The sequence below is a fragment of the Hyla sarda genome, chromosome 3 (genome assembly GCF_029499605.1).
Source record: "Hyla sarda isolate aHylSar1 chromosome 3, aHylSar1.hap1, whole genome shotgun sequence".
In the NCBI taxonomy this organism is placed as follows: Eukaryota; Metazoa; Chordata; class Amphibia; order Anura; family Hylidae; genus Hyla; species Hyla sarda.
This window is the reverse complement of record NC_079191.1, coordinates 64658478-64680660: the sequence shown is the minus strand read 5'-3', so window position 1 is coordinate 64680660 and position 22183 is coordinate 64658478. Positions and strand designations below refer to the sequence as shown.

The 22183-nt window shown below is 43.9% G+C and overlaps 1 protein-coding gene across 2 annotated transcripts; it reads right to left on the bottom strand.

Annotated features, from left to right (window-relative positions):
- Nucleotides 1-955: 955 nt before the first annotated feature.
- On the bottom strand, nt 956-21498 carry MSGN1 (mesogenin 1). 2 transcript variants are annotated; one of them, XM_056563087.1, is made up of 2 exons: nt 21362-21498; nt 956-2137 (listed from the first exon to the last, which is right to left on the bottom strand). In XM_056563087.1, exons 1-2 carry the CDS (start codon nt 21389-21391, stop codon nt 1442-1444), a joined length of 726 nt encoding a protein of 241 aa, XP_056419062.1. In that variant the 5' UTR covers nt 21392-21498; the 3' UTR covers nt 956-1441. The 2 variants fall into 2 exon arrangements, with proteins under 2 accessions (XP_056419062.1, XP_056419063.1); XM_056563088.1 differs by lacking the exon at nt 21362-21498 and adding an exon at nt 2795-2821.
- Nucleotides 21499-22183: the final 685 nt, after the last annotated feature.

The following is a 22183-nucleotide window of genomic DNA, read 5'->3' as shown; positions in this document are numbered from 1 at the left end:
TTTAAGAACCACTGCTCTAGCTGTTGCAAAACTACAATGCCCAGCATTCCAGGACAGCCAAAAGCTGGGAGTTGTAGTTTGGCAACAGCTGGAGGTGCCTTGGTTGGGAAACACGGTTTAACTCTGGCCTGATTGCTCCATCAGGTATACAGATAATTAAAAACAGGTACAATGCACCCATCTGATTTAGGCCTAACTTAAAGAGGTTATTCTGGATTTTAAAAAAACATAGCTGCTTTCTTCCAGGAACAGTGCCACTCTTGTTCTCAGGTTGTGTGTGGTATTGCAACTCAATACCATTGAAGTAAATAGAATAAAGTTGTAACACCACACAGAATCAGAGGGACAAGGGTGGCACTGTTTTTGGAAGAATGCAGCTATGCTTTTCTAATCTGACATAACCCCTTTTAGGGCCCATGCCCACTACATATCTTCTGGGCGTAACTCTGCTCTGGAGTGTACTACAGAAAATAGGGTGCAGCAACCTTCCATGCTTTCAGTGGGATTCTGCCGCACCAGTCATACTATGGGATTTCCGCAGCAGAAATGTTTTTTCTTTTGGCAGAATGCAATTGGAAATGCAATGCTGTCTATTGAAACTGCGCATTTCCAAGCAGTTCTAGTGCCAGCACCTGCAACAGATGGAATCTTCACCCGGAATATTTCCAGGCAGAGATTCCGTCGTGTGAATGGGCCCTAAGGGTTTGTTCTCACGTTCAAGGTTTTTTTTAATGCAGTTTATCAAACCAAAGCACAGATCATAAATGGAGGAAAAGGTATAATGAAAATGTACTCCTGGTTTGGGATTCAAAAACTGCATCTAATAAGCCAAATGTGTGAACAGACCCATATAATCACGTCATATAATATTACGATAACTTAACAAATTAACAAAAAATTGGAAAATGTAACTCTAAGAATAGAAAACAATGTGGAGATAGCACTTATGCTTATACATGTTTTATTAACAATGAAACATCATGATCCGCAAAAGGATATAAATACATTTAGAAAATTGTACAACTTTGTGCTGTTCATGCTCACACCTTATATACAAAACAATACAGCACTATAAGAAACAGTCAACTAGCATATACATATGGGAATAAGACTTTCATCTTGTCCTTAACAAGTCCGTTATTCAAAAACTTTCAAATTTAGAGAATATGTGACAGAATTAGGGAGGAAAAAATCCAGATGTTCCAGTTCTTTAAACAAGCCATTGACCTGCATCCGTAACGGTGTAAAAACTGGCATAGGTTGCCAAAGACACATAGAGGCATTGTCCTCATTGCTAAAGCCTTTTTTCGATCAAAGACTGTCCCAAGTCCAAGTAACCAGAAGTCCATACTAGTCCATACTCATACTAGTCATTCATCGCTTGGTATTACAAGCATCCAGAGGTGTCCATCACTGGTGGGTCAAGCTGATCTTAATGCGGTTATGTTCCTTTTGTGTTGTTGAGAAGGTTGGTAAGCTCCTCAATGTAGGAAATGGTGTACTTTAATGTCTGGATCTTAGTAAGAGGTTGTCTACCTTGGCTGTAGACTGGGGGTAAATTCCGCCTCAGGGTATGGAGGGCTTCTGCTATGGCCCTCATCCTCATCTTCTCCCTCTCGCTGGCCTTTCGCCTCCGTTGAGTATTCATAGAAGCTTTGAGATGGTGTTGTCCATGTTTGTTGCTTTGTACACCTTTGTTCTCTTCCATATCGCCCCGACAGTCAGTAGGATATTGCAATAACCTGAAGGTCACCATGTCGTCACTGTAAGGAATCTCTTCCAGGCTTGGTGGATGTGAAGAACCAGAGAATGGAGACTCATAGGAGGCTGTAGGAGATAAGCTCTGAGGAGACGGCGTTTGACTTAGAGAATAGTTCCCAGTGTTTTGTTTCCAGTCCCAAGATGTGGGGATGTAAGTAGATTCAGGGTCAGAATCCGAACATAGGGCATAATCCTCTTCCATCTTTATAATAGGTTGGTAGATTGTCTCCATGAGAAGCTGGAGAATGGTGGTCTCTGTTCTGGACAGTGGCAGATGACAGCCAGCTACTCCTTGTGGTGGTGTTGCTGTTGTGACTAACTTCTTCCTAGGTGGGAAACCCTTTTTATATGGACCTGCCAAATCTGAGGTGGGCGTCTAAATGGGGCAGTTCAAAGGAGACAGCAAAGTGTTAACATGGAAAATGAACTCCTGAAGTGTGACTTTACTCTCAAGGAGAATTATCAGCCCTCAGCTAAACTGTCCTTCAATAAACAAGACTGAGGAGGACAAGGGAGAAGGATGGCTGGATAGATCTTAGGGATGTAAATGAACATATTAAAAGATTAAATGCAAATTCTAAATGAATTCTTATATGAGTCAAAAAGAGATTAAACAAAACCCTGAAATGAAGAACATGGATCATTAAATATTATTACTACTTTACCACCTCCCAATAGAGGCTCGTATCCTGCGCTGGTTGTTTTTATGGGACTCTTGTCTATTATAACTCCTCTTTATGGATGTAATTGCAGAGATAATATTGCTGCATTTTACTAGATATTTATGTCACCTTTTCATTTAGCATTTATTAACATTAAAAGATTACAATTAAATGTTGCTAAATGAACATAAATATCTACAAAAACATCCAAAAACACACAAAAAAACTGTAAAGATTAATTTAGATGACTGTTTAATGCAGGGGTCTGCAACCTTTAAGACAAAAAGAGCCGTTTGGACCCTTTTCCGAAGGAAAGAAAAAACCATTGCGACATTTAAAACAAATATAACACTGCATATATTGTTTCTTACCTTAATGCTATATATACAGGATCGTGCAGTCAGCTGTCAATCTGAAGAAAAAAAGGACTTTCACTTAACAATGTAAAATATATTTTTGCTGGGGTGGGCTTTTTTTGGGCCCAGGCCTGGGGTGGGCTTTTTTTGGGCCCAAGCCTGGGGTGGGCTTTTTTCGGGCCCAGGCCTGGGGTGGGCTTTTTTCGGGCCCAGGCCTGGGGTGGGCTTTTTTTGGGCCCAGGCCTGGGGTGGGCTTTTTCGGGCCCAGACCTGGGGTGGGCTTTTTTCGGGCCCAGGCCTGGGGTGGGCTTTTTTCGGGCCCAGGCCTGGGGTGGGCTTTTTTCGGGCCCAGGCCTGGGGTGGGCTTTTTTCGGGCCCAGGCCTGGGGTGGGCTTTTTTGGGGCCCAGGCCTGGGGTGGGCTTTTTTGGGGCCCAGGCCTAGGGTGGACCGGGGAGAGGGGGGTTAATGCACTGGGGAGAGGGGGTTAATGCTGCCGCGGGGTGAGGGGTTAACACTACCGCTGCCATGGGGTGAGGGGTAACTTAACCCCTCACCCCATGGCAGCGGTAGCGTTAACCTCTCACCCCGCGGCAGTGATAACGCTGCCGCTGCCATGGGGTGAGGGGTTAAGTTACCCCTCGACCCATGGCAGCAATAGCGTTAACCTCCCACCCCGCGGCAGCGGAAACGCTGCCGCTGCCATGGGGTGAGGGGTTAAGTTACTCCTCACCCCATGGCAGCGGCAGCGTTAACCTCTCACCCCGCGGCAGCGATAATGCTGCCGCTGCCATGGGGCCTCATAGCGTTAACCCCTCACCCCTCACCCTTAGCGTTAACCCCTCAGCATTAACGCTGCCGCGGGGTGAGGGGTTCACGCCCCGCTGTCAAGTGAGTAATGTACTTTACATACTCACCAGCTCCTCGCGTGGCGTCTTCCTCTTCCGGCGGCGCTCCTGGACTGAGGCGCAGGGCGGCGATGTCACTGTCATGTGACGTTACATTGGCACATGACAGTGAGGATCCGCGCGGCCCCAGAAGAAGGGACTCCGCTCCTTGATGGCGGCTCACGGGCTAAGATCATTCCAGGACACTGCATTGTCCCGGAATAAGGGTGACTGGGACAGTCTCACGGAGCAGCGGCAAAGGAGTAAAAGAGCCGCGGGTTGCTGACCCCTGGTTTAACGTGTATGTTCGGCATATAATATGGAGAGTATGGCAATGCTGACACATTTGGTGTGTATTCTCAACATATAATACAGAGAGTATGACTATGTTCATACCATGTTTGGTGTGTATGTTCGGCATATTATATGGAGATTATTGCTATGCTAATGCTGGTGTCCTGGTACAGGACCTGGTCCTGTCCCTTGTCTGAGGTCCCCGCAGCTAGAGTCCCTCCATGGTCTATAGGGCTCTCCTGCAGGGCTTACCCCTAGTCTTCTTAAGTTAGGTGTGTGTATATTCATTTAATGTATAGGAAATATATCTATAGGACCTTAGTGGTCACGTGATACACAGTTGTAACGTATAAAATGCTTAAGGACCTTTGGAGGTCATGTGATGTACCCAGAGTACACTGGGTCAGGACTTACAGGTTCGCCAGCCAATGAGCTTTTGTCCAGTCCTTTGTGCAGCCAATAAATTCTCTCTCTTAGTTCCGGATTATCAGGGAACCACAATCATCTCAGCAGAAATCTCAATTCATCTAGGCCCAAAGCCTAAGAACCTGCAGCCACTAAACCGTGAGCTACAAAGCTCAATCTATCAAATCCTGTGTGACTACTGAAATCAGTTCAAATCTTCTAAATTAGGAGCACAGTGGTCTGATTAAAAGCTCATTGCTTCCAAGTCCTGGCAAACCTGTGAGGAACCTGTATCCCGGCTCATTTTTAAGAGACTGTTATGTTAAAGACTGTTTCATAAATTCCGAAAGTAACGTTTCTTCAGTTTATTCCTGAAATCTGCTGTGGACATTCCATTATTTCTCCCTGCTGTTCGTGGGATGGTTGGCGGTAGGAACATTACTATTGAGGAAAACGCACCCTGGCGTCACGGCATTCAAGGGTTAATACCACCAGACCCTACACTACAACTGCAACACCCCAGTCATCATTATTCTCCTGGTTCACCACACAATATTTGGTGTGTATGTTCAGAAAATAATATGGAGAATATGGCTTTGTTGACACCATATTTTGTGTATATGTTTGGCATATAATATGGTATGGCTATAATAACACAAAAAGGAATTAACACAAAAAAAAATTGACCAATAGTGTAGTCACCACTCTGTTCTGATAGGGGATAAAGATCCCCATTCTTGAGATTGTACTAGTATGTTATATACTGGTGGGGGAACCCCTTTAAAGGGTTTGCACCACCAACAGCATTTATTGCCTTTAAATGTGTGATCACTAAGGGTTAGACTATTCGGAGAAGGTCTCCAACTCCCCTTGTGAATGAAGCAGCAGTTTTTTCTGGTTTGGCTACTGCTCAATTCACTGCTGTGAGACTGACAGACAACCACGCTTGGCTACAAAGCACTGACAAAGTGAATGAAGTGAAGGCCATGTCAAGCCTTCTTATCCATCAGGCCCTGGGAATGACTAAAACCTTTTGTAGCCCCTGAGGTCAGGCTTCTGTACCCCTCTGATGCATAATATAAGGCCATTTTGTATTCTTTACAGCAGGGGGTTCATGGTCCATTTAGTGACTCTAGAAAAGGTTTGGGGAAAAAATATCACACTAGTTTTCATGGATAAAGCCTAAAATCTACGGTTACCACAACCAGGGGCTTAGCTATAGAGGTAGCAGTCGCACTGGGCCCTGGTGCCTAACGGGGCCCCAAAGCACATCTGCTCCATAAGAGACCAGTGTTATATTTACCATATGGGGCCCTGTTTCAGATTTTGCATCGGGGCCCAAAAGCTACAAGCTATGCCTCTGATCACAACGTCTCCATCTAAAGCCTTTGAGGAGCCACTCTGAGAAGCTATGGTCACACCATGTTCAGCAGGTATATTTGTTATGGTTGCAAAATGTGCACCAAAGACGTGTTTTGTGGACCTTGGCATACATCTGATAAAAGAAGTCTTTGAGCATATTAGATGTACATGTGACGGTGGAAGCACTTCCTGACATACTTGTTAGATGTAATGCCAATACCATTGAGTGATCTAAATCTTTTGGGGGACACTGTGGCATTTTTACATTTTTTTTTTTTTTTTGTATTCATTGTCTGTGACCACCCCTAATACCAGTCTCAGGTTGGCACACACTGGTGGTTTGCTGCTCAGCCTAATAACCATTGCCACCACTGGGTATCCGTAAGGATCTATTCACACAGCAGAACTTCCGCTTGCAGAATTCTGCCACAAATTAAAAGCCCATAGACTTCTATGCGATTCTGCACTCCCACTCCCACTTCTGAATTTCCGCTTGCGGAATTCCGCAAGCGGAAATTCAGAAGTGGGAATGGGAGTGCGGAATCAAATAGAAGTCTATAGGATTTAATTTGAGGCGGAACTCCACAAGCGGAAATCCTGCCGTGTGGATAGACCGTAAGGGTACGTTCACAAGTGCGGATTTTCGCAGCGCATTTTGCTGCGGATCCGGCGCTGAAGGACCTCCTATATGCTGTCTTTATATGTGTCTGCTCGGAACGGCAATACGCCACTAGGAGCAGACACACTGCGATGTGCGAGTCGCCACGCGCATGCGCAGTATACTCGCACATCGCAGCAGCTATAGGCCTAGCTCATTGAGCAGGGGAAGCGGCTGAGATGTGTACGAGTACAACGCGCATGCGCGGCGACTCGCACATTGCAGTGTGTCTGCAGGCACATTTAAGGGCACCATACAGAGGTCCTTCAGCTGCAGATCTGCAGCGTAAAATACGCTGTAAATTCGCACGTGTGAACGTACCCTAAGACTGGAACTGTGGTGTTTCACAGCACTCACTTTAAGGGCATGTTCAGATTTCCTGAGGAACTGATGAGGAAAAATCCTTGTCAAAGCAGATTTGGAGCAGAAATTCAAAGCGCAGGGACACAGAATCATTATGAACAACTGGCATGTCAATTCTTGAAGCGGAAATTAAAACTTCATCAGATTTCCCATTAAAACTGATGCCTTGTTGATCTACATAGTAAATGCCACCCTAACTCCTGGTAAATGCCACAAATGGACAGTAGTCCCTCACACATGGTAATAAGGCCTACAGTTTACATTTGTTGCCCTTTGATCTCTGCATATCGAAATGGGAATGAAGCAGGTATGGGGCTTAGCACTCCTATAATCAGTGATTTATACACAGGGTAATTAGTTATGTAAATGTGGGGCCCTTGCCTGGAATTAGCACTATGCTTTACACCAGGGGCCCAGGAAAGGAACTTGAGATAACAAGATTATCAGATCTGGGAACATGAGAAAACAAGATAAGGTCTAGGATTTAGATAACAGTGAAGTCGAGGTTGATGGAAGTTGAGATCTACTCAAATTTGAATTTCATTAAAATGTTTTTGTGGGGACAAGCCTTGGGGTAGGTTTTCACACAAGTTTTTTCTGACATTGTTTTGAAAACTGTTATTGCAATTTTTGAGCCAAAGCCAGAGGTGTATTCAAAAGGAATGGGAAATATAAAGGAAGAACTTATACTTCTCCTACTGGATCCACTTTTGATTTTGGCTCAAAAACCTTAGTAACAGTATTCCAAAAAATGCCAGATACAAACCGGTGTGGAAACCTAGCCTTTTTAGGACCATATAACCCCAGAACACTGGCTAACTGTTGGCAGAACAGACAAATATTGCACAAACACAACTTTTGTTTGGAATCTTTTGGGCCTTTTCATTGTTCCCTTCCCTTTCATTGTTCCCTTCCAAGATTTAGTGGCATTGTTTCCAAAAATAGTGTGTATTAGTACCGGCTGCCATATGGAGAACACACTGCGGTTTTAAAAAACTTACTTAGCCTAAAAATCTACTAGGGTGAAAACCCCTCCGCGTTGGTCCGATGCTTCATGTTTTCATATTAACTCCCAGCTAACGTTTGGCGGCAGCCTTTTTGGCGAGTATGGCATTACTTGCGGAATTATTGTAACGCTCATTCGTCAGGTGATTGAGTCATTTTGCATGTTGAAAGATTATCAGCCGCATGTCTCCCTTATTGCAAAAGATGTCCACATAAATGATCCAGCCTTTCCCGCTGAAGTCATGTAATAGGATAAGTTCTGTCAAAGAGTCCTGATCTATGAGATCAGCGATCATTTACAGATAGGCTCGGCCTATGTAATAGGGCCCTTTAAATCAGCTTCCAAATGAATATGTTTTTTTTCTTTTTGAAACAAAACTATGGGATGTTCTTTAGGAGCAGAATAACCCCCCCCCCCCCCCCCCCCATAGTGGGCCAATCTTTTATCCCAAAACGTTACCGAAAGCCTAGCCTTGTTAAAATCTTAAAGGTTCTTCTTCTACTGCTTTATCTTCATAGTAGACCATCAAGCACATGTGAAATCCAATCCCAATTTACTATATAAAAACTTTATATTGAGATCCTATATTATCTAGTAGGGTATTTATTTTATATATACGTGGTTCACATACATAAAGCTCTTAAGTGCCCAACAAATGCCCCTGAGGAAGTTGCCCCCAGGCAATGATATGCGTGGGAATTCTTTACCCAGACACATTCTTATGAGCAGTTTCCTCCAAGTGCTAGAACCAAGGAGCTGCAGAGTCCTCTAGGAGGCAGTGCCCCTTTGACTTCCATTGGTTGACCATATGGGCACTGCACATGACAACACGGCCCCTTTGTACTATTTTTATAACATTTAAAGAGGTGGCCCTGGATTATAACATTGATGGTCTATTTTTAGGATAGACCATTGGTATTTGAATGGTGTGGAGCCGACCTCCGGGACCCCCATTGATCAGTACAAAGAAGTGATGATAACAGACACGATGGATTATGCAACTTGTGCCCTTCACTATGCTGATCGGCAGAGGACCCCAAGAACAGACCATCAATGTTATAGCCCTGGACAACTTTAAAATAAACTTACCTAGTCCTCTATTCTATCTTGGTATTCTAAGTAGTAATCCCTCTTACATTTGAAATCCATAAATGATTATGTATGAGGCCCATGGGACATATAAACTCACAGAATTGCATTTTCTCCATGACCAACCTATTGGGATGTTGTACCTAGCGACGCATATTCATCACATTTCCCGCATCCGTGTGTAAGGAGTAGGATTATAGATACAATCACATTCCATCGGCATCAACAGAAACTCAGGAGCCTCTGGCAAAGGTGCATAGAATATATAAAATAGATAAAAGCATCTAAACTGGCATTATGGGAAGAGATTTAGCAGAGGGATTTGTGCATGAAAGTAAAGCAAAGGAGGGACAAAAAAATTCCACCAGGAAAAAAAGAATTGTAAAAAGGTCCAATCTAAAATACATAATGGTAAATGTAAAACAGTGCATAATAAAAATCATCATCATAAATATATAAAAAAATAATTTATGAATACATGCCAACCACATAGAAGCATGGAAATCCACAATAGTCACCCCAGGTTTTCCTGGGTTCAGTGCCGTGTTTGCATACATGTTGGCATTATTTCAATAAATATTATCAGAAGAAGGACTTAATTCCTATGACCCGGTAACACCAGGGTCCCTAATACCCTTGTTTAATTCCCACCCCTAAAACTTAACTTTTATTGTGTTTAAAATGAAAATTAACAAGTGAGTAACACTGATTAAAATCACAGGCCTCAATGTGTTTTGTATTAGGTTCTGTGTTCACAGACAGTCTAAATACTGTTAGATTATTGTACTGTCACCAGTGGTCTGCAGCGCCACCGTCTAATAAGCACATGGGGCTCCTCAGTTAAAACAGCAGTAATGTCCCCTGTATATGGAACTTTATGGCATCTTTAAAGAGTACCTCTCATGATCTTGTTAAATCTTATAACCCTCCCAGGTCACTGCCCCCATCATGATAAACCACCCCCTGTCTTTGTTTTTATTATGATATTGCTCTGGATTTTCTGCTCAGTCTCAGTCAGATTCACAGAGAGGGAAGGGGCGTTCCCCAGCAGGCATGATATCATCTGAAGCTATAAAGGGGAGAAGTTTCTCCCTCACTCTGCTACACACAGCCCAGAGCAGTTCAATGTGTGAGATGAGCTAAGATTGGCTAAGGCTGCACACACACCCCTCAGCACTCCAGATTGCATTTCCTGATTTTGGACTTCTGCCAGGCCAGCAGGAGTCCAAAGTCTGTGCAAAAGATGGGAGGGGGGGGGGGGGGGAATGTGCTCTGGACAAGTAGGGAGACACTTAGTGGCAGCTTTTTTTTAAACGTAACTTTTTTTTTTTAAAGAAAGTACATTAGAAAGATTTTTTTTTACCATAAGGAGTGCAATAGCAAAAATAAGTTTTAATGATTATGTCCATTTAAGGCCATATTCACACGGTGGAATTTCAGAGCCTAATCTGGCAGAAAAATTCAGCTCGAAAATTCTGTTGCAGCAGAGTCCCATTGTTTGTCAATGGCATTCTACTGCACTGTGCACATGGCAGATTTTCTGGCACGGATATTCAAATTCTGGCCTCCACAGAAAGTTTGACATTGTCAATCCTTTTGGCAAAATCCTCTTAGAAATGCATCTATAGAGCCGACACATGTCCAAGCGGTCCTAGCTTTGACTGATGAGTCTGCTTGCTGTGAACAGAATGTCTGCAAAATTACGTCATGTGGACACAGCCTATGGGGTTATCCAGGATTAGAAAAACACAGCAGCTTTCTTCCAAAAACAGCACCACCCCTGTCCTCAGGTTGTGTGTGGTATTACAAATTGGCTTTGTTCACTTCAATTGAACTGAGCTGTAATACCACACACAACCTGAGGACTCGGGCGGTGCTGTTTTTGGAAGAAAGCATCTGTGTTTTTTCTTATCCTGGATAACGGATTGTGCCACAGCAAGCTAAATCCTTATGTTAACCTAGATAAGTCAGCAGAAAGTCAAAATAATGTGCTAAGGTACCTGTGCATGTACAGGGCCTCCTTAAAGGGGTACTCAGGCCCTAAGACATCTTATCCCCTATCCAAAGATAGGGTATAAGATGCCTGATCGTGGGGGTCCCGTGGCTGGGGACCACCGCAATCTTTCATGCAGCACCCCGCTATCATCAGCCTCCAGAGCGAACATCGCTCCGGGTCTGAGGAATCACGATCACGGGGCCGGAGTATCCTGACGTCACGGCTCAGCCCCCATGTGACGTCACGCTCATAGGCTTACTCCGGCCCCGTGATCGTGATGTTCGCTCCGGAGGCTGATGATAGCGGGGTGCTGCATGAAAGCTTGCGGCGGGCCCCAGTGACGGGACCCCCACGATCAGGCATCTTATCCCCAATCCTTTGAATAGGGGATAAGATGTCTTAGGGCCAGAGTACCCCTTTAATGTCTATGGCCTGAACGTAGCAAGCTAGTGACAACGTTCAGGCCATTTTTCAAGAATTTAAATTTTTTTGTTTTCAAATCAACTGCTGCCAAAAAGTTACACAGATTTGTAAATGACTTCTATTGTAATAAGCCTTCTAGCACTCATCCGCTGCTGCATACCCCAGAGAAGTTCTTTCCAGTCTGACCCCAGTGCTCTATACTGACACTCTCCAGAGCAGGAGAGGTTTGCTATGGGGATTTGCTTCTACTCTGGACAATTCCTGACACACCTCAGTATTTACAATGGTATTAAAAGGTTTTCTACATTGATCCTAAGACAATGTTTTCCAAGCAGGGTGCCTCAAACTGTTGCAAAAGTTTTGGTTCAGACTTAAAAACAGGAAAATGACTGCACATAGTCACTTCTTGACTAAATTCTGGTGATTAAAATTTATGGGGCTCATGCCTTTCTGTGCACAGGAGAGAATGTGTTCGTGCATATATGGCATTAAATAGGGTATGCAAATATATTTTATTTCTGTTAGATTTGTATGGAATTTGATTGGGAAATCCTACACTTGCTTCTCTATTATACTGGAGGCGCTAGGAGGAAGTAATGCAAAGGTCCCCAACCCAGTCCTCCAAGCTCACCAACATTCTGGGGTTTTTAGTTACTCTATTGGAATAGAACAGGAAAAAATTTGTTGTTGGACATTGGTGGTCCTTGAGGACTGGGTTGGGGACCTCTGCAGTAATGGACCCATGCACCTTTATGGACCCATAGATAACACAATGTTCTAAGAAGGGTCTTCTAACCATAAGGCGATCAAGGGGTGTCCTAGAGCTGGGACTCCCAACATTTAGTTGCAATCTTGGATTGGGGGGAACCAGCAGTTCCCAATGAAGAATTACACTGGGTCTCAACTCTGAAAACAGATGAGGCATCTGAACAGGAGGAAATCCTATATATTTGCTAATAAAGTTTCAAGAAAGTGTTTTCCAAAGCCAACCATCGTTGACAGTGCTCATAAAATGACAAACACATTTCATTTACATTCCTCAATGTCACAAATGGCTTCCTTGGCTGCCGAGAATGCTTTTTTTTTTTTTTTTTTTGGCCCATTCTTTCTATGGGAGCAGCAGTTCCTTTGCCAAACATCAATTAGCAATTGTGTAGTATAAAGTAGTATTTGTTTCTAGCCTCGCTATTAACCGTGTCATTTCAGCCAACTATTTTTTAACTACAGTATTTTTCGCCGTATAAGACGCACTTTTTCTTCCGTCTCGGTGCGTCTTATACGGCGAATACATCCCTATCGCGGCGGTCCCTGCGGCCATCAACGGGCGGAACCAGCGGCTAATACAGGGCGGATCGCGGTGATGCCCTGTATTAACCCTTCAGACGCGGCGATCAAAGCTGACCGCCGCGTCTGAAGGGAAAGTGACACTAACCCGGCTGGTCAGTCGGGCTGTTCGGGACCGCCGCGATTTCACCGCGGCGGTCTCGAACAGCCCGAGTGAATAGCCGGGTTAGTGCTTACAGGACACCGGGAGGGACCTTACCTGCCTCCTCGGTGTCTTCTCCGTTCAGGGATCCCCTGTATGGCCGGCGCTCTCCTTCCTCGTCATCACGTCGTCGCGTACGTGCGTCGGCGTGCGTGATGGTGGCGACGGACAGAGAGGATACCCGGCCGGCAGCAGAGACGTTCCGGAGCGACGGGGACATGGCGACAGCGATGGAGCGACATCCAGGGCAGCGGTGACGGGTCCGGAGCGGCGGGGGACACGTGAGTATTACCTCCTATGCAGTGGTCTTCAATCTGCGGACCTCCAGATGTTGCAAAACTACAACTCCCAGCATGCCCGGACAGCCAACGGCTGTCCGGGCATGCTGGGAGTTGTAGTTTTGCAACATCTGGAGGTCCGCAGGTTGAAGACCACTATTGGGTTCAAAATCTTTATTTTTTTAGATTTTGCACCTATAAATTGGGTGCGTCTTATACGCCGGTGCGTCCTATAGGGCGAAAAATACGGTAATAATATTTTTAACTCTTCAATGTTGATTCATATTTGGCAAAAAGCTTGAAAGTAATGATAAACTTAGAAAACCAAAATTGAAAATAAAAATGGTAAAAATTACTGATACATTAATACAGAATTATATATATATATATATATATATATATATATATGGGAGATTTAGGGGAGATTTTTCAAGACCTGTGTAGAGAAAAAGTGGTGCATGAGGAAGAGTGTTGCGATGTTGCGACAGCGAAGACCTTTTTTTTTTCTGTCCAACCGCATTGTGTGAGGATTATTTTTTGCAGGATGAGCTGTACTATGTATTGGTACCATTTTTGCGATACATGCTACCTTTTGATCAACGCCCTTGTGCTTTTTTTTTTTTTAAACGGCGATTACAGAGCATCCTAAATAACATTATGACATTATCATTTTATAGTACAAGTCATTATGGGGGGAGATTTATCAACACCTGTCCAAAGGAAAAGTTGCCCAGTTGTCCATAGCAACCAATCAGATTGCTTCTTTCATTTTTCAGAGGCTTTGTTAAAAATGAAAGAGGGAATCTGATTGGTTGCAACTTTGGGCAACTTTTCCCCTGGACATGTTTTAATAAATCTCCCCCTATGAACGTGGTGATACCTATTATGTATAGGTCTTTTTGTGATAATACAGACCTTTATTGGGACAGGGTTATTTATTTCGTATTAATCATCATTCTATATTCCATTGGATGCCATACTATGTTATGGAAGCGTAGTCTTTAGGCTAGAATACTGCTGTACTACACCATATGGAGCCACTATTCTGCTTATTTCTGCATTGACTCCCATAATAAAAACTGATAAAATTAAAAACAAATAGGTGCCTAAAAATGGTGACAGAAAAAAAAAGGCATTAAACTAGTAGGTCAACAGCTGAAGTGGCTAAGAGCAAAAGCAAATACAAGAATTAGGTCCATAAAGCTAAGGCCACTTTTGTTTTTCTGCCACCCATATTTTATAGATAAAACTAGGGATGAGCGAATTGAATCTGACGAACCCGAATTCATTATGAGTTTTAGGATAAAATTTGCATAGCAATGAATTCGAATATCACCGCAATTCGATTGCACAAATCGCTTCATTAAACTCCATTTAGTGCGGTCCAGGCTCCAGGGCATCTAAAATGGCGGATCCACATGTGAGGACATGGGGCAAGGAATCCTGGGAAGGCAGGTAGGCGGGATGACCCTGAATCACATGAAGGATGCAGCCTATCAGCAGTCAGTCACCCCTGTGATGTCACAGCCCTATATAATCGGCAGCCATCTTGCGGACAGTCACATGAGCGTTTTATTTCAGAGAGAGCGTTTTATTGTAGGGAGAGATAGAGCATTGTGTGCGTTGCACAGAAAAATAGCTTGACAGCAGCGATTCACCACAAGCCCAAATCACTGCAGACAGAAAGAGAGAAAGTACACTTTTGGGTGTAATGCACAGCGACTCTACTGCTGCAGTGGGGTGTACAGCAACTCTAAAGCTTTTAGGGGCCAGTTACGCAGAGCACTAAAAGCCATTGTCACCTGCTATTAGTGCCTAATAATACTGAACTGGGCTCTAATACACAGCGATTCTGTACCGCTGCAGTTGGCTGCACAACAACTGTAAAGCTAACAGGGGCCAGTTAGGGTGAGCACGAAAAATTTGGTCTTGTTACAGTGAAAGGCCAGCCAAAGCTACACACTTCTGTAGTCTAATACAGTTTTTTTTTTTCCTGATTCAAAACGAGTTTATTGAAAAAAAAAGAATAAACCAGGTACATGGCAGTACATGAAATGACAGTGGACAACATACTCAATGGCCTTAGGAGGCCGAAAATAAATCCGGTTAGGAAAATACCACAAAACCTCAGTAAAGTTAGGCATAACGAGAAGCCAAGAGCAAATATAAACATATTAGGAAGTATTGTGAAATAACCATAGCAATATGCGTCAAGTTCTCAACAGAGCAAAAGGCAAGGCACAGAGTGGTTATGAGGAAGGGAAAAAACTAAGATTATCACAATTAGCAAGCAACTGAAAACCTGCACCTAATCCCTGCACTTGGTCTAATACAGTTTTAAGCATAGTGGAGCGCATTGTGCTCCTCTCTTAGTTTAACATATACGCACTCAGCTGTATGTCAGGCAGAGAAGTGCCAGGACATGCAGAGAGGAGTGGCAGAGGCCTTAATTCATCAGGCGCAGGCAGAGGTCTCAGCAGAGTAGGGGCTTATGGCAGCAGGAGTCGCAGCGAGAGGTCTGAGCTCCCGATGTCAGCTAGCAGTTGTGTCTCGACCAGCAACCCAGCAGCCTTGATTGATTGTTCACTCGGTCATCCAGTTCATCCCAAGTGACATCCGACACCCCCAGTCAACAGTCGGTGGGTTTCTCAGACGTAACCCTCAGTTGGCATGGCCCTCATGCTGCTGCTGCCACCTCCAGGCTCTCTCTCATTGTGCCGCCATATGGTCTGCTCATGCTGATGCTTCCACCTCCAGGCTCTGTCATTGTGCCACCATATGGCCTCCTCATGCTAATGCTGCCACCTCCAGGCTCTGTCATTGTGCCGCTATATGGTCTCTTCATACTGATGCTGCCACCTCCAGGCTCTCTCATTGTGCTGCCATATGGTCTCCTCATACTGATGCTGCCACCTCCAGGCTTTATCATTGTGCCACCATATGGTCTCCTCATGCTGATGCTACCACCTCCAGGCTCTCTCATTGTGCTGCCATGGATACTGCAAAAAATAATTAAGGTGCTGGTCCCCAGTTACAGAAATTCCTCTGCATTAGACCACAAGTAAGTATTGAGGATGTGCATTAGCTAAAACTTAACTTTTCTTAGGATAAAATATATGGACACAACATTTTTTGTGCAAAAAATACCATGTGTCACCTACACAACAAAGTATTGATGTGATTCAAAGACCTCTAAAAGGTGAAAGGGAACAACATATGGTCCATTGTAACAGGTGGGGGTAAAAACTTCCCCTGTAAGGCCCTACTCTTGGACTATTAATTCCCTTTTTGGCAAGTCTTAAAAGGGCGGCCCACACAGAAACCTCTCCCTATTTCCACCTAAAAACACTGCCATTTCCCAGGGTTTTTAGTTGGAAATAGGGAGAGTTTTCTGTGTGGGGCCGCCCTTTTTAGGGCGGGTAACACTTGCCAAAAAGGGAATTAATAGGGTGAGAGTAGGGCCTTACAGGGGAAGTTTTTACTCCCACCTGTTACAATGGACCATACGTTGTTCCCTTCCACCTTTTAGAGGTCTTTGCATCGCATCAATACTTGGTGCTGTAGGTGGCACATGGTGTTATTTGCACACCTTTCCTTTTGTTAGATCTCAAAAACAATTTGGGGTCCATATATTTTATCCTAAGAAAAGTTAAGTTTGAACTAATGCATATCCTCAATACTTACGTGTGCACAACACGTTGCCAAAAGAGACCGTTTTCTTCTGCCTACCTGTCTCAACTACTATTCTGAAACTGCCACCTGCCTGATGCCACACATATGGTGCCAAGTTCTCCTTCTTTCACCCACCTTCGTCACCGGGTACTGTTATTAACACCCATCACCTCACTCTACAAAAGTGTACCAAAGTGTACACCCCATTCAACAAAAGTGTACCAAAGTGCACCGACATATGGAGCTGTAACTACGATCAGAGAAAATACATGTCCTTTACGGCCCACTGGGTGAATATGGTTCCTGCACGGCCACAACAGCAACTTGGACAGGTCCACCTCTACGCTCTCAGGCCGTTGGTCCTGCGATAGTGTGCGACTCCGCCTCCTCATCCTCCACAGTGTCTTCAGCCTCCACTGTACGGACAAGTCTCTGTGCCCCTTCAGCATATCATGTGTGCAGGGCATGGCGGTGTCACGTTGTTCTTCACATGGTTTGCCTTGACGAACGGAGTCACAAAGGGGAGGAACTGCTAAAAGTAATTAATCAAGAAATTGAATCATGAATTACGCCATGAAAACTGGACATGGGAATATCTTGTTTGCGCTGCGTCAAGGAAGCCTAAGCCATGCGTCCTGCATGGCACACGTGTTTAATCTGGTTTTCAAGCAATTCCTGAAGTGTTCCCCCCATCTGCAAGACATCCTAACAATGGAAAGAAAACTTTGCATGCACTTCAGCAACTCGTACACCACAAAGCACAACCTCCTTGAGCTGCAGTGTCAGAACGGTATCCCCCAACATAGTCTGATTTGCGACGTTTACACACGTTGGAATTCCCCCCTCCATATGTTGGACCAACTATACGAACAGAGAAAAGCCATCAACGATTTCTTAATGATCCAAGCCGATAGGGGGACTCCCCTGTGTAACTTCAATGTCAACCAGTGGCAGCTCATACGTGACACCTGCCGTTCGCTCAGGCCCTTTGAGGAAGCCACATTATTAGTTAGTTGCCAGGATTACGGGATGAACGACGTCATTCCACTGCTTCTTATCCTACAACACGTGTTGGAAAGAATGGCTGGTCAGGGCACTGGAGATGTGACGCCTACATCTCGAGGCCACATGAGCCCTGTGGAGGCTGAACTGGAGGAGGAGGGGGAGGGGGACAGTGGAGCACAGACAAGGTTTTGCAAAATGGGCGGTTTTATAGTCATCTGACAGGAGAAGAGGAGCTGGAGCAGGCTGTGGAGCTACAGGGTGATGAGGAAGATGAGACAAAAAACCCAGACACACCGTGGCCATGTGGACTCCTCATGCTGCTGGCACATTAAATGAAACATCATCTTAATCTATTTTAAATCTTCAATTAAAATTTTACAAAATATCTTTAATCTTTTCAATAGTGAGGCCCTATGGTCTCGTCAAGCTGTTGCCACCTCTAAGCTGGGTCATTGTGCCACCATATGGTCTCCTCATGCTGTTGGCACATTACAGTAAACTTTTAAAATTTTAAACTATATAAAATCATCAATTAAAATTTTACAAAATATCTTCAATCTTTTCAATTGTGAGGCCCTATGGTTGTCATCATATATTACCTGTGGAATTACCACAAGAATCCAGTGAAACAGGTTGGAGCGATAACAATGAACCATAACGAATTAAAGGGGTATTCCAGGAAAAAAAACTTTTTTTGATATATTAACTGGCTCTAGAAAGTTAAACAGATTTGTAAATTATTTCTATAAAAAAATCTTAATCCTTTCAATAATTATCAGCTTCTGAAGTTGAGTTGTTGTTTTCTGTCTGACAACAGTGCTCTCTGCTGACATCTCTGCTTGTCTCGGGAACTGCACAGAGTAGAAGAGGTTTGCTATGGGGATTTGCTTTTAAACTGGGCGGTTCCCAGGACACGTGTCATCAGAGAGCACTTGGACAGAAAAGAACAACTCAACTTAATCAGCTCATAAGTACTGAAAGGATTAAAGGTTTTTTAATAGAAGTAATTTACAAATCCGTTTAACTTTCTGGAGCCAGTTAATATATAAAAAAAAGTTTTTTCCTGGATAACCCCTTTAAATGAAACAATCACACTTTCACAGTCGGGGGGTGGGGTGGCACTGAGAGGCAGGGGCTGAGACAGGTGGTAGCTCGCCTCACGGAGGACCACCAGCTCGATTTTAAGATAAAAGTACAAGCTTTTTCACTGCAGCCACTTCTAGCTTTATGCGCCCACTTATCCAACGGCACAGAAGCTGAATGTGCTTCTGTCCAGGTTGCTGGTACTGCAGTCCCTCCCTTTTCAAGTGGACACTCACAGCATGGGGGTGCAATGAGAGGCAGGGGCTTGGACAGGTGGTAGCTGGCCTCGTGGCGGACCGCCAGCTCGATTTTAAGATACAACTAGGAGATTTGCCATAGTTTACACAATTATACACTATTGGAGCTGGAATTACTGATTACTGCGGCTGCAGGTACCAGACTTGCCTTCCAATGGGTCCTCAAAAAAGAATTTAAAGTTTTCTCATTCCAATTACTAGGCTCTGTCATTGTGCCGTCATGTGATCGCCTCATGCTGCTGGCACATTAAACTTGTGAATCTATTCAAAATCTTCTATGTAAATGTAAAAAAAATCTATGTAATCTTTTCAAGACTGAGGCCCCGTGGTCGTCGTCAAATATTACTTCTGGAATTACTACAAGAATCCACTGAAACAGGTTGGTGTGATAACAATGAACCATAACTGATTAAATGAAACATTCGCAGTTCCACACGGAGTAAGACAGCCGGGGAAGAAGGGCGCTGAGAGGCAGGGGCTGGAGTAGGTGGTAGCTCTCCTTGCAGCAGACCGCCAGCTTGATGCTCACCAGAATGGGTCCTCAAAAAAGGATTTTAAAAAAATGTAAATAAATTCTAATTAAATTGCATAAAAATGTAATGAAAAAATCTCTTTAATCTCTTCAATTGTGACGCCATATGGTCTCCTGACCCTGCTCTGCGGTAGTGATTCTAATAGTGATGCCTGAAATCTGCATGTCATACTAAATAACAGTATTATTTCACTAACACAGCACACACCCTATGAGTGATACGACAAGTTAAAGTGTTCTACACCCCTATTGAGGTTCTCTGTAGCCCAGAAATAGCTGTTTTTAATAGCTATTTGCCAGAAATAAATTCGGACCGAAACAAATTTCTTCAAAAATTCGCTCATTTCTAGATAAAACACTCTGGCTGGCAGTAATCATTGTAATTATCCTTTTTTCTCTATCTATATTTGGCGTTATTTTGGCACAAGTGTCCTTTTTTGCACCTTTTGGTTTACATATTTCTGCTGATTTTGAGTTGTAATCCACTGATTTTGGAAATACGCATGATATAGACGGATTTTGTGAACTGCGCATTTTTGTGAAAAGGCGCAAAACCACCAAAAAGTCTGTAAATTACACCAGCCCAGACTTAGCTTTTTGGTGTATGTGAAGAGTGGAATTTCAGAAAATTTGTACCTGCACAAAATGTATCAAATGCTCTGCAACCATTTAATAAATTTGGTGCTCCTACACATTACCAACTCACAAAAAAAGGTGTAAAAATGCTTCACTTACACCTACAATGATGAATGCCCCCTCTGATCTCTTCACAACAAGCAGACATAGGCTATGTTCACATGGCATAATTTCCACGTTTGCCTGATTTCCACGCGTCCGCATTCATTTGGCTTAAATTCCGCATCTGCATTTGCGGAATTTATGCAGAATTCCGCATTGTTTCCTGATGAATTCTGCATGATTCTGCTGTACAATTAAAAAGCTGGGCTTCATTTAAAGTAAAAGTTAAATTCTGCACACTTTCCTTACCAGTTCCGCATTTTGCGCAGAAATTCAAGCCCCATTAACTTCAATAGGATTCTGCAGCTGAATTCTGCAAAAATATAAGACAAGACATATTTTTGTGGAGTGCAGAATTTTAGCTGCAGATCGTCTGCACCAGAAATTATGCCGTGGGAATGGAACTGCGGAACCCCATTGAAGTGTACTGGCTGTAAATTCATGCGTAATTTTAATGCGGAAATTCATGCAGCAATTCTGCTATGTGAATTTAGCTTTAGGCCGCGTTCACACAGCAGAAAAATCGCACATCAGCATGATTTCTGCATCCACATTGGTTCGGTGCAGAATTCTGCAGATGTTAAACAGATGCAGAATTGATGCAGAATTTGTGCGCCATTCAGGGCTCCCGGCTGGGTATTTGAATTGCATGCCGCCTGCTCCCCAGGTTAGGATCACAGCGGGTCTCAAAATTGAGACCTGATGGGATCAATACCTCAGCCCCTGTATTACTACCCCCAACATGGAGCAGACTCTGTTCCATGATGGGAGTAGTAGTACTAGCGCTACAGTAGTCTCCATAGCCGCCCGCAGACTCCTGCAGCCGGGGTACTGCTACTCCCATCATGAAAACTAGTCTGTTCCATGATGGGAGCAGTAGTACCCCCAGCTGCGGGGGTTTGTATGTGGATTCTCTGCCGTGTAAGTGCGGCCTAAGGGTGCATTCCCATTAGAACCAGACTGAAAACTGTGGTCTGCTGTGGTGGTGCAGTAAAGCCTGTGGTGTATTCTGATGAACTTTGGTATAAAGACATAGAAATGCCTATTTACCCAGCAGATGCCAAATGAACAGAATGCCATGTCGCTGGTAGGGCGAGGAGATGATTTTAGGATAGACTATTTTCAGGGCAGGTGCTTAAATTATTGAAGCACAATGGGGAAGATTTATCAAAACCTGTGCAGAGGAAGAGTGGTGCAGGTGCCCATAGCAACCAATCAGATGGCTCCTTTCATTTTTCACAGGCCTCTTTAAAAATGAAAGAAGCGATCTGATTGGTTGCTATAGGTAACTGCACCACTCTTCCTCTACACAGGTTTTGATAAATCACCCTCAATGTTTACCACAATTTACATGTAAAGAGGAATGTTCTGGGTGCAAGGTAGCAAATACATACAATAAAAGAGATAACACATTAGTATCTCAGTACCTGACAATTTTGGAATCTTAACTAAAATGTATATAAAAAATAAAGGGGAAAAAAATAGCAGAAAAAAGTGGAAGTGTCCAGGCTGGATCCTGCCTTTTCATGTCTGAGAAGGTGCTGTTCCCTGCTGCACTACATCCCCACATAAAAGGCTCCCAGACCCCGTTCAAGCCCAAGTGCTAGTGTCAAAACCCATAAAAGTGATGGCTTGTTTTACACTCTCCTGTGCAGGAAGCGAACACTCCACACAACCTGTGCATCCACTTATCAGCCGCGTCTCACAGCCCTGTGACAAAACTACAAGAAAAAATAGATGCAGGAGATCCTATAGCTTCTGTTAAGCAGGCTGTAATAATACTGGCACACAGGGCACTACACCGCATGGCACCGCAGCATTCATACAGGGTTGTGAGACCAGTAGAGGCAGAAGATTTCGGGTAATTATTAG

Excerpts from the sequence above, each read along its gene's own strand:
- MSGN1 (XM_056563087.1), bottom strand. The coding sequence starts at position 21,391 with ATGGCATTCTGTTCATTTGGCATCTGCTGG. Across the intron at positions 2,138-21,361 it reads GTTCATTTGGCATCTGCTGG|ACGCCCACCTCAGATTTGGC; the intron begins GTAAATAGGCAT and ends TGCCCCATTTAG.